This window comes from Trichosurus vulpecula, chromosome 6 (genome assembly GCF_011100635.1).
Source record: "Trichosurus vulpecula isolate mTriVul1 chromosome 6, mTriVul1.pri, whole genome shotgun sequence".
Taxonomy (NCBI): Eukaryota; Metazoa; Chordata; class Mammalia; order Diprotodontia; family Phalangeridae; genus Trichosurus; species Trichosurus vulpecula.
Genome location: NC_050578.1, coordinates 274,107,866 through 274,123,599, shown reverse-complemented (window position 1 = coordinate 274,123,599; position 15,734 = coordinate 274,107,866). Strand labels below are relative to the sequence as shown.

Below are 15,734 nucleotides of genomic sequence, written 5' to 3'. Positions count from 1 at the left end.
GGAAAGGCTGGTGGAAAGGAGGAGAGAAAGGAGACTGCCAGTTGTCCCAGAGGGCAGAAGGGTCCTCCCTGGGTGGGCCTGGGAGAGGGGACTCACCTGCAGCTGGCTGCTGTGCTCCTGTGCCCGATGATTCTGTAGCTGCAGCTCCTGGACCCGCCCCTGCAGAGCCCCCACCTGGCCCTCCAGCTGCCTCAGCTGCCCCTGCAGAGCAGCCTTCTCAGCTGTCAGGGCTGCATTCTGTCCAGGAAGGAGAAACGTAATCAGGTCACATCAGCTCACCTGTCCCAACACAGCCATGCCCAGACCCCAACTCACACTGCGCTCCACCATGATGAGCCGCCCGCTCAGGGTCTCCTGGATGGCCTCTGCCGCAATGGGGGCCTCCTTGGCTCCCCCTGGCCTGGGGGGCTCCTCTGCCCTCAGCCCCAAGGAAGCCTGGCACTGGAGCTATAAGGAGAAGACCCCCATGGGGTCAGCTCTAGAAGGGAGACCAAGGGGGAAGAGAGCAGCCTTCCAGAGACGGAGCTCCCAGCTTTAGATTCCATCCTGCTCCCACCCCATTAGCTCCCACCTTAGCTCAGGCTCTCATCATCTGTCACCTGGACTACTGCAGCAGCCTCATGCTCAGCCTCCCTCATGGGCCTCTCCTCTCCATTCCATCCTCCATTCTGCTGCTAAATGGATCTGCCTAAAGCTCAGGTCTGACCAGGCCAGTAAATCTGATGGTCCCTGGGCTTTGGCATTTCAAACTCCCCACAACCTGGCCCCAACCTGCCAGCCTAGCTTTCTCTCCTATTACTCTCCTGCCCACACTAGAATTAAGCCAAACTGGCCTTCTCTATACCCAGTCTTCTCACCTTGGCCCTGCCCATCTCCCAGGCCCAGAGTGCTCTCCTCCCTAAACTCTACCTCCCAGAATGCCCAGTGCCCTTCAAAGCCCACCTCAGGCTCACCTCTCCTTATCCACCCTACCCCCCCCAGGTCCAAGTGTGTCCTCTCAAACAGGCAGTATCTCTGTACATACATGCATGCATAATCTACATGTAGACATTCACACATACATGTGTACATGCTGTCTCTCCCAATAAAACTCAAACTCCTTGAGGAAAGGGCCTGGTTCCAGCATCTAATATGGTGTTCGACACATAGAAACAATAAATGCTTTTAAATCGACTGATCGATTGATTGGCTCAACTAGGAATTGGAATCAACCATTGAATGTAATTAACTCTACAAAGGGTGGCCACACACCAAAGAATCATGGGCTTCACTACTGGAAACTGTGGGGGCCACTCCCCGAGACTGTAGAGCCCATGTAGGGACCAACCAGGTGTCAGAAGGAGGGGAATCCCCGGAGAGCAGAGAATCCCTGCAGACTTTTCCCCAAACCACAAGAGTGAGCATTTGCACAGGCCATGGAGGTTTGCAGAGAGAGCTCTCTGCCCAGATCATACCACTGATGCCCCTCTCAATCACAGAGAAGCCTCGTTCTACCTGGCCCCAGAGGACAAAACCAGACCCAGTGGCTGGAGGTTACAGGGAAAACATGCTCTAAAAGCAAATGGGGCGGCCCTTGGGTTCAGGGAGGCCCCCATCTCCGGGAGTCTTTGAGCAGAGCCTGAGGGATGCTTTGCGGTTGGTTAGATTGGGGCTAGATGACCTCTCAAGTCACTTCCACATATTAGATATAGTAGAGAGTGTCCTGCTGACTAGAGTCAAAGGACCTGGGTTTGAATCCTACCTCGGACACTCGCCACCTAGTTAGCCTTGAGCAAGTTAATTAAGCTCTCAAGACACCATTTTCCTCACCTACTAAAGGAGGAGGCTAGACTAAATGGCCTCTGAGGGTTTTTCCACCTTCATTCACTTCTATGGTCCTATAAAGGCTGAGTCTAGGAAAACAAAAGGATGGACGAGGAATTCTGAGAAACACATTCAGTTGTGTCTGACTCTTCATGACCCCATTTGGGCTTTCTTGGCAAAGATGCTGGAGTGGTTTGCCACTTCCTTCTCCAGTTCATTTTACAGATGAGGAAACTGAGGCAGACAGGTTGAAGTGACTTGCCCAGGGTCACGCAGCTAGCAAGTGACTGAGGCCGGATCTGAACTCAGGTCTTCCCTGCTCCAGGTCTGGCACTCTATCCACTGTGCCACCTAGCTGCCTAAACTTTAAGTCTAAGAAATGAAGGGGTGAATGAGGAATTCTGAGAAACACGAGATCTATATGAACTGATACAGAAGGAAGTAAGCAGGGCCAAAAGAATGATAGACGTAACGACCACAACAACAGAAATGAGAAGATCACTAAAAAGACACCGGTAGAGGCACCTGAAAAACCACTAGAGCCTAGAGAACCAGCGCTGAAGCCTCCCTTGTCTCTGCAGAGAAGCGGGGGTCAGGGGGGCCGAATGCTGCATATACCATCGGATGAGCTCGCTGTCTCCATTGTCTTTGCCAAATTATCTCTGTGACAAGGTCACGTTTAATGAGGAGGGAGGTATTATATCAAGAAATTACAAAGATGTAAAAATAAAAGTCATCGATAAAACTTATGTTTAAAATTAAACTAAGGAAATTTGCAGGGATAGAAGGTGATAGGGAGGGAAACCCCGGGAGGGGACAGGGAGGCCTCGGGGTGGAGGCTGAGTCTCCCGCTCCCTCAGCGTGGGGTCACGGCGTCTCACCTGCTGCTCTAAGTCCCGGACCCTGGCCTTTAGAGCCGCCATTTCTTCATCCTTGGCGGCCAGGGCAACCCAACTCTCCTCTTCCAGACGCTTTTCCAAAGCTTGGTACGTCCTGCCCAGGGACGGGGGGAGGAAGGACGTCACATCCCTGTCACGCTCAGCCCCAAACCTCAATCCCGGCTTTCTAAGGCTAAACTCTCTGCTCTCCCCCTGCCAGCCTGAAGCCCCAGGCCCAAAATCACAGTGTTTCAGAGCGAGAGGGAACCTCAAAGGCCATCGAATCCAAGCCCTACCTGGACAGGAATCTCCTCTGAAACATTCCCAGTGAGAGGCCATGCAGCCTCTCTGTGAACACCTCCAGAAATGGAGTCCTCACTACCTCCTGAGGAACCCATTCCACACTGGCACAACTCAAATGCTTAGAAGTCTGTCCTGAAGTCAAGTGAAATGTGCCTTCCCTCAGCTGCCCTCTTACCACCACGGGGCTGATCCTCCTTTCTGCCTCCTCTCTCCCCATCCCGACCCCATTCTCCATCTCCCTCCTGGGCCCAGCCCCACCTCTCCCGGCACTTCTCCTGCTCCTTCAGCTGCTTGTCCCGATCCTGGGTTGCCCACTCCAGCTCCAGTTGCAACCTTCCCACCTCGGTCTTCAGCTGCTGACTCAAGACCGCTGCCCCCTGAAGCTCCTAGGTAACCAAAGACTAGGAGATCAGGACCAGGAAGGGGAGCCCAGCCCACCACCATTCCATGTAACCGAGCTTAGGGAAAGGTGCTAGACAAAGAGAGGCCAGAGACCTGTGGGAAGAAGGCTAGACGAAAAGGATGGGGAAGGGGCAGAGAGGGCTGGGAGCTGGGACCGGCCTTGGCTCACAATCCCTGCAGGACCCTTACATGAGCCTCTGGGGAGCCTCAGTTTACCCATCCTTCAAATGAGTGGCTGTGACTAGACGATTCCTTCGAGGCCCCTTCTGGCCCTGACATTCTATGCCCTCAGAACTTGAGTTTCTCTGTCTATAAAGTGAAGACAGTACCCTCTGCCTTGTCCACCTCACTACCATGAGCCCCCCAAGCAAAATACCAGCATGTAGTATGGTACCTGGCACAGAGTGAGCACTTCTTTAATGTTTATTGACTGATTAACTGAACTAAGGGAGGGACAGATAGGGCCTTGTAAACTGTTTAATACATGGCACCAGAAGACTCGGGCACAAGTCCCAGTTCAGACATGTCTAGGTCCCTCCAGGACCTAGAGGGCTGCACTTCAGGACCTAGGGGGCCACGTGTGTCCTCAAGGCCCAGGTTCCCCACCTCTGAATTCTAGCCTCTGCTTGCAACCCCTAGTGAGGCAACAACTACAGAATCCCTTGGACTCTGGAGTTCTGAATTCAAATCCTGACTCTGCTGCTTAGTAACAACACTATGGCTTATTCTGCTTAGATCCAGAAAGCAGAAGGGAAAGGGGGAGGGCAGAGAGGCAAATTTCCCCTCTGTAGGGAAAACCTTCTGACCAATGAGAACTATATAAAGTGTGTTGGAGGAGAGGAGAGGAGGGGAGGGGAGGAGGAGGAAGAGGAAGCGACTGAAGAGGAGAAGGGAGCGGAAGGGACAGAAAAGAATGTAAGGAAGAGGGTCATTGAGGCAACTCTCTTTTAAAATGCAGAGAAGAAAGAACTAAAGGAAGCACAGACTAGAACGACAGTTTTGAAAGCCAAAGTTGGAATTTATTATAGACTTTAAAAGAAAAGACAAGTTGAACGTAACAAAAGACATGGAGTTTCCTTCACAACCCTCTTTTTCAGACCTACTACGTACATAGAAATGTCCACTTTCTTTTAGTACGTTAAGTTCAGAATGAATTTTTTTTTAAAAAAGAACTAGTCTAGCCCCCTATTGTACAGATGGGGAAAGAGAGGCCTGATGGAAAATGACCAGTCCAAGGCCACCCAGCTAGTCAGTGGCAGAGCTGGCTACAGATCCCGGATCTCATCCATCTGGCCCCAGTGCTCTTGTGTCTACACCACCTGGCATTAGTCGGTGAAGGGAGAGAGGGGAGATGGCTAATTCAGTCTATCTGGTGGAGCTGGAGACGAACCAGAGTGACAGGGGATGGGCCAGGCCTGAGGCCGGAGATGGGGACGATGGGCTTCCGTTACCTCTCTCATGGCCTCCACCACCTGCCGCTCCTTCTCAGCCTGATCTCGTAGGGCTCGCCCTTCACTCTCCAGCTCCAGCAGCTTCTGCTCGGCGGCCTCTGCCCGGCCCCGCAGCCTGGCTCCCTCTCGTTCCCACTGCCTCCGCTCCCGCCCAGCAGCTCCTAGAGCCTCTGCCAGAGCCTCTCGTTCCTGGCCCGCAGCCTCCAACTCTCGCCCGGCAGCCTCCAGCGCCTCTCGAAGCCCGTCTCGTTCCCGAGCCTCAGCCTCGGCCTCAGAATGTGCCTCAGCCTCAGCCCTCCTGGCCTGAGCCAGCTCCTCCCCAAGCCGGGCAGCCTCTTCTCCCCGGGCCTCCAGCCTCCTCCCCTGGGCCTCCAGCTCCCCCCGAAGGGTCTCCCGCTCTTGCTGAAGGCTCTCAAGCTCCCTTTCCAGAGCCTCCAGCCTCTGTCCCTGGACCTCCTGCTCCCCTCTCAGAGCTTCATGCTCCCCATTCAAGGCCTTCAGTCTCTGCTCCCCAGCCTCCACTTCTCCCTTCAGAGATTCCCTTTCCTTCTCCAGAGCCTCCATAGCCCTCTTCAGAATCTCTATCTCTCCTCTCAGAGCCTGCTGTTCCCTCTCCCAGTCCTCAGCTTTCCCTCTTTTCCCCTCTTGTACCAACTCTTTCTCATCCTGGACCTCACACCCTAGTCTCTGCTCTTGAACCAAGGACTCAGTTTCTCCATGTTGCTCATCTCTCTCCACCACCTCCAGCCTTGGACTGGGAGGCTGGCCCCCTGGCTGTCCCTCACACTTCCGTTCCAAGGGTTTATGCTCAGCATTCAAGGCCTTCCTTTCCAAGCCCCCAGCCTCCATTTCCCCTTGGAGGGAAATTTCCCCTTCTAGCCTCTTCCCTTGGAGGTCTTCTTGGACAACCTTCCCTTCCAATTGCTGCTGAGTCAAAGCCAAGGCATCCAGGTGCTGAGATGGGACTGGCTTCTCTGCTTCCCCAGAGGCATCTGGACAGGTCTCTGGAGAGTCTGAGGGCCTGGAACACTCAAACACAGACCCCTCTGAGACTGGGACAGATTTTCCATGACCATCACCAAGGGAGTGCAACTCTGGTGGGGGCTCAATCTTCATCTTTGGAATATCTTGGAGCCCTGAAGACTCCAAGACTCGGTTGGGTACCTCCAGCTTGGGGATCTCTAACTCTTCATCTTCCACCTCAGTCAAGGGAGGCTGGAAAAGAAAAACAAACAAACATGGAAGTAGCGAAGACATCAGAGAGGAAGGGTAGGGAAGGAGAGGGTTCAGGTCCTTAGGACTCGGCCAAATACAGATGAGACATGAAGAGGCTGAGAGCCATTGGCATACCTGGCTCCATCTACCTGCCTTCAGCTCCCGAAGCTGGCCTCGCAGCTCCTGGTTCTCCCGCTCCAAGCTCCGGAGATGCCCCATCTCTACCTCTCTGACTTCATCCTGTAGTGAAGGGGTCCAGCAAGGCTGTGGTGCTGGGGGAAGGAGAAGGGGGGCAACGTCAGGATCTCAGAGATCCCGAGCCCCACTCATCAGAGGCCCACAGCTGCAGCTCTCACACCCAAACATGAGCAGAGTCCTTGGTAGCCACCTAAGGAAGACTGGTCATATTAACTGAACGAGCCCTGCCTAGAGAGCAGAGGCTCTGGCCAAAATGTCTTCACCTTTTTTCACCACTTGGCTAAGGCGAGAGAAGGAGTCACAGATTTAGACACGAATATAGATAGAGCTGGAACTAGGAAAGAGTGACCGGAGCTCTGTCCTGGGGCACCAAAATTTAGCAAATACAAAAACTGAACACATGCCCTCCTGCAGCTATAACCCAGTGCCTGACACATAATAATCACTTAAATTCCTGCTGACTGACTGACAATATCAATGTAGAAACAATTGAGCTTGGCGGCTAGTGAGCCCACTACTTAGCAAGAATAATTAGTTAAAATAGAAAACGAACACTGTTCATAATACCCAACTGTGAACCACTATGGTGACCTATGAATCACTTCAGTAATTGCTCTCTCCTCCCACTTGACTGAAATTGTCCTAATTACCTGCAGTGTGATTTTTTTTCATGTCATAAGTTATAAAGTTGATTTGAGGACTTGCCACTTGCCTCAGGTGTTAAAACTGCTTGTTACAGCTCTGGCTGATCGAAGATCATCTAGACCAAACCCTCCGATAGTGGAAATTGAGGCCAGGAGAGGTTAAGTGAACTATTTGCCCAAAGTCATACAGATAGGAAGAAGTAGAGATGGAAACAGAACCCAGGTCTTTTGACTCCAGATCCCACTGGATCTTCCCATTAGACCAAACAGTCATTCCCTCCCATTCCTCCACTCTCTAGAAACCCCTCTCACCATCCCCAGGAGAGCTGGGGCTTGGCTGCAGGGTCCGTCTCAATTCTGCCTCCAATTCCACATTCTCTTCCACCAGCTGGTCTAGCTGTTGTCGAGTGGATTCCAACTCCTGGGGATCCCCCAAAGAGAAAGAATTCCTTACCCACACACACAGCACACAGGTTCCCATCAGTATCTGTCTGGGCCAAGGGGTCTCAGAGTTAGGAGACATTCAGTTTGGAAACCACCAGGGATCAGGGTTGGGGTCACCTTGCCCTCACCACTTGGGCCTCCCCAAGCCGTGCCCGCAGCAAGAGGTTCTCCCTCTGGGTCTCATGGAGACGAGAGCAGCGTGCCCGGGCAGCTTCCAGCTGCTCCTCCAGCAATGCCCGGGCGGCCTCCAGTGCTCCTGAAAGGGCACGCTCCTCCTGAGGAGGAAGGAATAGATCAACAACAGGCCTGTTCCTGGAGCTTGTCTACTGGAAGCCCCTGACTATACAGAAGGCGAAACTGAGGCCCAGGTCCTTAATAGCAGAGTCAGGATTCAAACCCAATCCTCTGACTTCAACTCTTGTGTTCCTTCCACTGCCCCACCCAGCCCATCCCAGGTCCCACACAGATAATAACAGTAGTTCACATTCATTAGTGTTAACATGTGCAGAGACCTTTCCATACAAGGTGTGATTTGGTTCTCATAACTCCCTGTGACATAGGTTCTATTTATCACCCCCTTCTGTGAGGGGACTTCTCCAGGGGCTCACACAGCCAGGATGATTCAGGAGTTGAACCCATGACTTTCTTACTACTCCTCAGACCATGCTGCCTCTAAGCCCCTTAGCCAGAATCCTGTACCTGAGAAAGAAGAAGTCTGGTTTTTGCCACTTGTTAGATATGTGACCTTGGGCAAATAACTTCTCTGGGCCTCAGTTTCCCTTTCTGTTAAATGAAGGACTCCACAGACTGCAAGGATTCTTCCATCTCTCTGTGAGCCTCCCACCTCACTTAATGACCAGGCCCTGCCCCCTGTTTCTCTCCCTGCCCGGCCCCTCACCTCCAGCTGGCCCTTGTAAGCCTCGGCCACATGGAGCCTCTCCCGACACCTCCGCAGCTCCTCCTGGAGCCGGGGCAGCCGCCCAGCCCGTTCCCGAAGCATCTCTGCCTCCTCCCGGTACAGAGTTGCTCTCCTGGCCTGGCCCAACAGCACCTGGGCCTGCAGAGAAAAGGGGCAACTGGGAATAGGACAAAGAGCAGAGGGGCAAGTCCCTTCAGGCCTGGGGAGAGCATGTAGGGCGTAGGAGGTTGGCGAAGAGGATGCCAGGGAGAAGTCTGGAAGTCCGGCAGCTGGGGATCTGCCAGATCTGGGGTCAAGGATGGAGTGGGCATGCAGGAAGAGGCAGAGCAGCATAAGACAGGGCAGGCAGCAGAGGGGACCCTACCTCCTGCCTCAGCCTCCGGATCTCAGCCTCCAGCCCCTGCACCTCCCCCTGGGAGTCCAACAACTCCTCAGCCTTCTCCTCCCTAGAAAAAGAGGGATGGAAGCGGTGAGGGGACACTGTAGGCATGGAAGGCCCCTAAGAACTCACACCCCAGCCCCCCTCACTAACTATCCACCCCTCCCCCAACCCCAGCTTTGGCCCCGCCCCTTCTGCTGGCCCAACCCAACTCTGGCCCCTCCCCCCAGGCAGCTCTTCCCAAGAGCAGCATCACTCACAGCTCCTGCCTCAGCCTCCTGAGCTGGGCCTTGGCATCTGCCAGCTGCAGAGTGAGGTGGTGGTGAGGTCCCTCTTGAGACACCCTCTGAGGGGTTTCTGGCTGGAGGGAGAGCACCTCTTGCTCCTGCAGCACTTCTGCCAGGCGCTGAGGGAGTGGAAATGGGCACCACATGAGGGCAAGAGACTTCACCAGGCCCTTCTTTCTCCCCACCAAACCCATCCCCACCCTCCTCAGACCTGGGACCCTAGCCTCCACCTCCAGCTACCTCTGAGACCCCAGAATTGGGTCCCTGTTGCTTCACCTGAGCCCAACTCCCCTGAGATAAGATGCCCCAAACAAAATATAGCAACTTCACCGGGACAGTCCCAGCGCCCTCCTTCACTGGCCCAAGTACCCAGCTGCCCCCAGGCCCCCACACCACAACTCCCCAATTCGGCCTGCCCCAGCCCACAGCCCAGGACCAGCCTGGCCTTTGCTTCATACCTGGGCTGCCCGGTCCCTCTCCCTCGCCAGCCTCACTAAGGCTTCCGTGTGGCTTCTAACCAGCAGCTCGAGCTCTGGGCCATCCAGCTCCCCTGGCTCAGGCCCTGCCAGGGCCAGCACCATGCCTGCACCTGGCTGGCTCACCTGGGGATGGAGAGAGAGCCCACAGAGGGGGCCCAAGAACTTAGACCTTTGCATCTGGGGAGACAGCTCACAGGCCAGGCCACCCCCACCGCAGGCTGCAACACCAAGCTCTCCTCTATGGAAATTTGGCTCTTCCTTCAGGGCCCAGCTCAGGGAGCCCTGCTTCTGACGGGTGGGGGAGCATGGGAATGATGGATGGGGAGCTGAGTCTTTTCTCTCCCTCCTCAGTATGATGATGCTGGACAGGGCCTCCAAGGCCATAGGGTCCAATCCCTCATTTACAGATGAAAAGTGATTTAGAATCATCCATTTTAGAGTGAGAAGCGGTCATTTGATTCAGCCTTTCATTTTACAGATGATGAAACCGAGACCTGTAAAAGTTGTGACTTACCCACGGCCACACAAGTACTTATCAGTCAAGCCAGTATTTGAACCCAGGTCCTCTTGGCCAAAAACCCTGCTCTCTTCCTATAGCCCCACCCCACCTTCAGGCCCAAGGTCCCCATCCCTTCCTGCCTTGTCTTGACTCATCTGTGGGCATACTGTAGACACCACCCCAAGAGACTGGGAACTCCTGGGAGGCAACCCCTAGTTTTGTGCCTGGCACGTGGCCTGGCACCAAGCAGGCTCTTAATAAGGGTTCATTTGGGAGAGAGGGGGGTTCAATGGAGAGATTAAGGCATTGGGTGGGGAGTCAGAGAACTTGGGTTCAAAGGCCAGGTCTCTAACAGCTCACTGCCTGTGTGACCTTCCCCTCTCTGGGCCTCAGTATCCCCACTTAGAAAATAAGGGGCAAACAAGATAACTCTAGATCCTGTCCAGCTGAGTGCCTCTGATCCTGGACTGTGGGGGAAGGAAGAGGAAGGAAAGGACAAAGCCTGTGGGGGTTTACCTCCTGGATGGCAGCTGCCAACTCACTCTGCACCTCAAGGCTGAGTCCCTGGATGTGCCGAATAAAGAGCTCCCGGTGTTCACACTGTGGAGGAGGAAGAGGGGGAGTTACCTGGGGAACTTACCTGCAGAGATACCCCCATCTCCTCCCTCCTCTTCACTTGGGACCCCCACCCTCCCCCATCCATCATTCCCACCCTCCCCCACCCCTCAGTCCCTTACTTGGGCCCCTCAGGCTCCCCCACCCTCCCTCACCCAGCTGTCTCACCTGCACAGAGGCCCCCAACATCAACTTTAGGGTCCCCTCCAGCTCCTCTATGGCCTCCTCTGCAGGCATCCAGATAACAAGAAGTCAACAGAGAGGATGGGGAAGATGCCACTGGGGGAAGGGGGCAGGAGTGGGGCCCTGGGTACCTGAGAGGGGCTCAAAGCCCAGCATCTGGAGGTCTGGGGGCGGCACCAGGATCAACAGCTGTAGCTCTTCCTGCAGGGAGAGAGGGCTAAGAGCTGACTTTGGAGACCAAGGGGATTGAGGATCCCACCCCTTGGGGGGAACGGTTGGAGAAACAGGGCCCAGAGAAGGCTGGGGTTTGCCCAAGGTCACACAGCCAGGACTGAAGCCCAGGTCACCGGCTCTCCACTACGAAGGTCAGGAGGAGGCCATGCACACCCATGGTTGGCAGGGGAGCATTTCCCGACCCAGTCCCAGTCTTCCCCTTTGTGGCCCAGCCCAGTGCCCAGCCCCACCTCTCACCTGGTAGAAATCTCTCAGTCGAGCTTGCAGGTGACTCAGGCGTCTCACCCGACGAGCCCCGAGGCCCCTCTGAACTGCTCCAGGAAGGAAACCCCCTCGGGAGCTGGGGGCTCTGTGGGCAGGGGGCCGACATCACCCAGAGGCAGGGACAGGCTGGCACAGGCTATTTCCTGCTCCACCCACTGCTCCCACCATCGGCCTTTTCCTTCCCATCTCCTCCAGATCTCCTCTAAGACATACAACATCTACTCCCAGGCCAGGGCTTCCCCGGCACCCACTCTTACATGAGGCCCATGACCCGGTGCAGCAGAGCCCCATCGCTGAGCCTCAGAAAGCGATCCTCAGAGCTCAGGGGCTCCTCTTCTTCCTCCTCCCCATCTTCCTCCTCTTGGCCCTCCCCGACCAGCCCTGCCAGGCCCTGCACCTGTGGGGGAGAAGATCAGGCAAGGTCTCGGTGAGCTGGACGCTCCTCCACCATACCCACAACTGGGTCACACAAGCCTGAGCACCACAGTGAACCACTTGGATCCTCCCTTCTCCTAATTCCCTGACCCTGCCTGCAGTCTGCACCTCCCTGGGACCTTCCTCCCCCACCTCTACACCCTATCCCCTCTACCTCACCCAGGTGGCCAGGCTCCCATTCAGGAAGCCCCTGAGCCTGGGCCCCACGCCCCCAGCCATCCCCAGGGTCCCAGACGTTCAGGGCCCTGCCACGGCTACACCTGCCCCTGAGGAGGAAGAGGAAGTCCCCAGGGGGGAAGGGGACACCCAGTCTGCCTGATTCTAGCAAGGCAGCTTCCTCTTTCCGGTGGTGAGACCAGGGCAGGCCACTCACCCTCAGTCACATCCCAGGTTTCGGGGGCTGCTGGAGCCATGAGGTACCCCCTAAGCCTGCCATGTGCAACCCTCTCTCAAGCTCTTCTCCCATTCTAAAACACTCCTCCCCCTAATTCCTCACATATCGATAGTATATACCCTCCCCCCCACCCCTCAAAGAAAGTGAAGACACAGGAGCAGCCCGGGGAGCAGTCAGCGAAGCCTCTGGGAGACCTTGGACCTTATGTACCTGGCAGAGGACAGAGCCCCCCGCCTCTCCCTCCACCCTGCCCCCAACGCCAGATTCTGTTAGCTACAGATCTCCGAGTCCAACCCCTCATTTTGCAGATGAGGAAACCGAGGCCCAGAAAGCGGGAGTCACACAGATGCCAAGGGACAGAGGATTTGACCCCAGGCGTGCATCCAATCCGGGGCTTTTAAAATTCAACTAACAAACTGAAAGTGACATATCCCAGAGATTTTTTTTAAAAAGGAAAAGGAAAAAGATCTATATACAAAAATATTTGTAGCAGCTCTTTTTATGGTGGCAAAGAGTAGGAAATTAAGGGGATGCCCATCAATTGGGGAATCGCTGAACAAGCTGTGGCATATGATCGTGATGGAATATTACTGCACTATAAGAAATGATGAGCACGCGGATTTCGGAAAAACCTGGAGAGACTTAGATGAACTGATGCTGAGTGAAGTAAGCAGAACCAGGGGAACGCTGTACACCGTGACAGCAATGCTGTACGATGATCGGCTGTGAATGTCTGAACTATTCTGCGCCGTACGATCACCCAAGACAGTTCTGAAGGGCTGAGGACAAAAAATGCTCTCTACCTCCAGAGAAAGAACTACTGGAGTCTGAATGCAGACCGAAGCCTCCTTGTTTTTACTTTCTTTATTTTTCTTGGGGCTTTTCGTCAGTGGTTTCTTTCACAACATGACCAGTATGGAAATATGTTTTGCATGACTGCACATATATAATTTATATCAAATTTCTGCCTTCTCAACGAGGGGGGAGGTGAGAGAGTGTGGGAGAGACTTTGGAAAAATTCAAAATTGCAAAAAGACGAAGGTTAAAATTGTTTTATGTGTAATTGGAAAACAATAAAATTTTAAAAAAAAAAAAAAACAAGCTTTAAGAGCCTACCATGTGCCAGGCAGGATGTTCCTGTGGGGATACAAAACAGTTCCTGACTTCAAGGAGATTCCAATTCACTCCACCACATTGTATAGCTCCCTTTTCCCCCCTAACAAAAGGGAGGGGACATATACCTAGCTTAGCAAGGAACTGTGGAAAATATTATACTATTTTATATCATTTTTAATTTCAACTAGACCCAGAGCCTGAATTAATGAGTAACTGGATGAAGATCCAGGACCTGGGCTTCTTCGTTCTCTCTAAAAGTTTGCTCAGGCAGTACCCTTACCTCTGTACCCTAACCCCAAGAGAGATTACCTTGCTTAATATTCTACGGGTATATACTATGTTATGGAATGTAATGAGACACAGAGACGCTGGGCTGTAGTTTCAACTGACTTTTGTCAACATCCTTTACAACTCTATTCCATTAAGGAAAATCCTCTTCTTGTATCATGGTTAAACATACATGGGGGTCATAAAAAAATGAGGTAATACAGGCTTGCTAGCTCTGCTAAAATAACATATATAAGTTTTCTCATTGCTTTGTTCAGGCAGCCAGAGCTTCTGCTCTGACTCCTTGTACGTACAAGTAAGCTAGCCTAGCTATGCTTTAAGGGAAAATAATAAACAACATGGATTTTTCTATCACCCAGCTCTGTTGTTTCCTTCAACCAAATTTTCAGGTTTAACAGAATCAAACAAGGAAGTGGGAGAGCCTGAGTCAGGTCCCAACTCCCCTGCTCTATCTCTTCCCTTCTCTGAGCCTCAGTTTCTTTCTCATTGAAATGGGAGGGATGGGCCTAGATGCCCTGGAAGAAGCTTTCTAGCACCATGATTTTGTGTCTCTACGGACCCAGCAGGTGAGGCCTTTGGCTTCCTGTGGGAGACAGGCCAGGAAGGGGAGTCCGTGATGCAGAAAGAGGCTGAGTGTTGTAATGAGCTCTCTGGGGAAACGGGAAGGTGGAAGGGGACCTCCCTAGGGGACAGGGAGGGGCAGCTCCAGGTTGTAGGCACGGAGCCAAAATGGAAATGCAGAAGATAATTCAAGGGGCTGCATGTGGCTTCTTAGGGTTAAAGCCGAGAGGGCAGGAGGGAGATGGGGACCAAGCTCCAACCAAGCAGGTGCAAGAGGGAGCCATGGCCAGGGTGCCCCAGCACAAGGGTGCTGAGTCATGCTTCCCTCAGCCCTCGAGCGGAAGTCATTCTTACCCAACCTGACTGTAGTCACACCCTTCCTTCAGTTCCTCAGGGGAAAGGCCCCATCTCTCCCATTGCTTTTACATCCCCTGTACCAAGGACCAGAGATACTCATTAAAAACTGTCTCCTTTTCTTTTTAGTGTTTTGTTGATGACTCAATTTTTTTGTTTTTATATCTTCTACATTTCCCCATGGTTCTCTTGTCTCCCTAATACCAGCCTCCAGTCATTCCTTATGACAAAAGATTTTAAAAACAAGAAGGGGGGCAGCCAGGTGGTGCAGTGAGCAGAGCACCGGCCCTAGAGTCAGGAGGACCTGAGTTCAAATGCGACCTCAGACACTTGATACATGTACTAGCTGTGTGACATTGGGCAAGTCACTTAACCCCATTTGCCCTGCCAAAAACAAACAAACAAAAAAAAAAGAACGAAAGGGGTTTGTAAAAATTTATCAACACATCAGATAATTTGACTCTATGGGCAACATCCAGCACCCATAATCCCCCACCTCTGCCACGAAAGGGGGAAGATGCCTTTTCTTATCTCTTTCTGGAGCCATACTTGGTGATATCACGCCATTCAACTTCAATCATTTCCTTCTGCTCTCCATCATCATTCAAGAGAGGGCTGGTGCGTCTTGTACAGACTCCAACACCTTGTTAAGGTGGTGTCTCCCCATGGCTAGGGAGTTGCTTCTGGGAGACTTGTGGTGACTGGAGTATCCATAGATAGTCTGTAACTGGGTCAGGTTGACCCAACAAGTCAAGTCAAGTCTCCCACTGCATCCAGGGGTCCTGATCTAGACCTGGCCACTGGACCCAGATGGCTCTGGAGGAGAAAGTAAGACTGTTGAACTTGCACAGTCCTCCCTCGCTTAAACCCAATTCTCTTGCAAGTCACTTCTTGATGCCGCAGTCTTTGATGTCAAATAACAGTTATGTGCCTGGCACCTTAATGAGTACTGGAGTTACAAGGGAAGACAAAAGACAGTCCCTGCCCTCAGGGCGCTCACAGTCTAATGGGGCAAATTACGGCAAACAACTTTGTAAAGAAAGTGGAAGGAAAGAGTCTTTTTCCATTGGCCAGGTATCCAGACCTGCTGAGTCGGCTCCAACCTTCTCCTGGCTGCATTCACGCCGAGGGAGCAAGGTGACACCTTCACTCCCAGCATCCGGGTAAACCATGTCATAAGCAGAAGGGTCTTGGGTCCTCCTTCCTTCACTGAGGCCATGTGGCCCCATATGGACCCCAAGGAGTAGGGCCTTCTTGGCCAAGACATCAAGTCAGCCTTTTTCATCCTTGAGATGGGGAGTAGAATCCCCAACCTTGAGAGCTTCAAGGATTTGAATTAGAATCCGGGCTAGATTTACAGCCAGCACAACAGGGAATGGGAGCAAGGGG

General features: G+C 53.2%; 1 protein-coding gene across 1 annotated transcript in view; it reads right to left on the bottom strand.

Annotated features, from left to right (window-relative positions):
• CCDC88B (coiled-coil domain containing 88B) overlaps positions 1-15,517 on the bottom strand; it is a 28,164-nt gene extending 12,647 nt beyond the window's left edge. The window contains exons 1-20 of the mRNA XM_036765300.1: positions 15,430-15,517; positions 13,990-14,080; positions 11,787-11,898; positions 11,455-11,594; positions 11,171-11,282; positions 10,831-10,900; positions 10,685-10,743; positions 10,418-10,501; positions 9,382-9,525; positions 8,897-9,042; positions 8,622-8,703; positions 8,237-8,395; positions 7,467-7,613; positions 7,207-7,315; positions 6,188-6,324; positions 4,838-6,052; positions 3,243-3,370; positions 2,685-2,796; positions 316-447; positions 97-237 (exon numbers count right to left, since the gene is read on the bottom strand). Coding sequence (XP_036621195.1) covers positions 97-237; positions 316-447; positions 2,685-2,796; positions 3,243-3,370; positions 4,838-6,052; positions 6,188-6,324; positions 7,207-7,315; positions 7,467-7,613; positions 8,237-8,395; positions 8,622-8,703; positions 8,897-9,042; positions 9,382-9,525; positions 10,418-10,501; positions 10,685-10,743; positions 10,831-10,900; positions 11,171-11,282; positions 11,455-11,594; positions 11,787-11,898; positions 13,990-14,080; positions 15,430-15,517 — 3,408 coding nt within the window. The remainder of the gene's footprint in view (positions 1-96; positions 238-315; positions 448-2,684; positions 2,797-3,242; positions 3,371-4,837; positions 6,053-6,187; positions 6,325-7,206; positions 7,316-7,466; positions 7,614-8,236; positions 8,396-8,621; positions 8,704-8,896; positions 9,043-9,381; positions 9,526-10,417; positions 10,502-10,684; positions 10,744-10,830; positions 10,901-11,170; positions 11,283-11,454; positions 11,595-11,786; positions 11,899-13,989; positions 14,081-15,429) is intronic.
• Between the last annotated feature and the right edge of the window lie 217 nt (positions 15,518-15,734).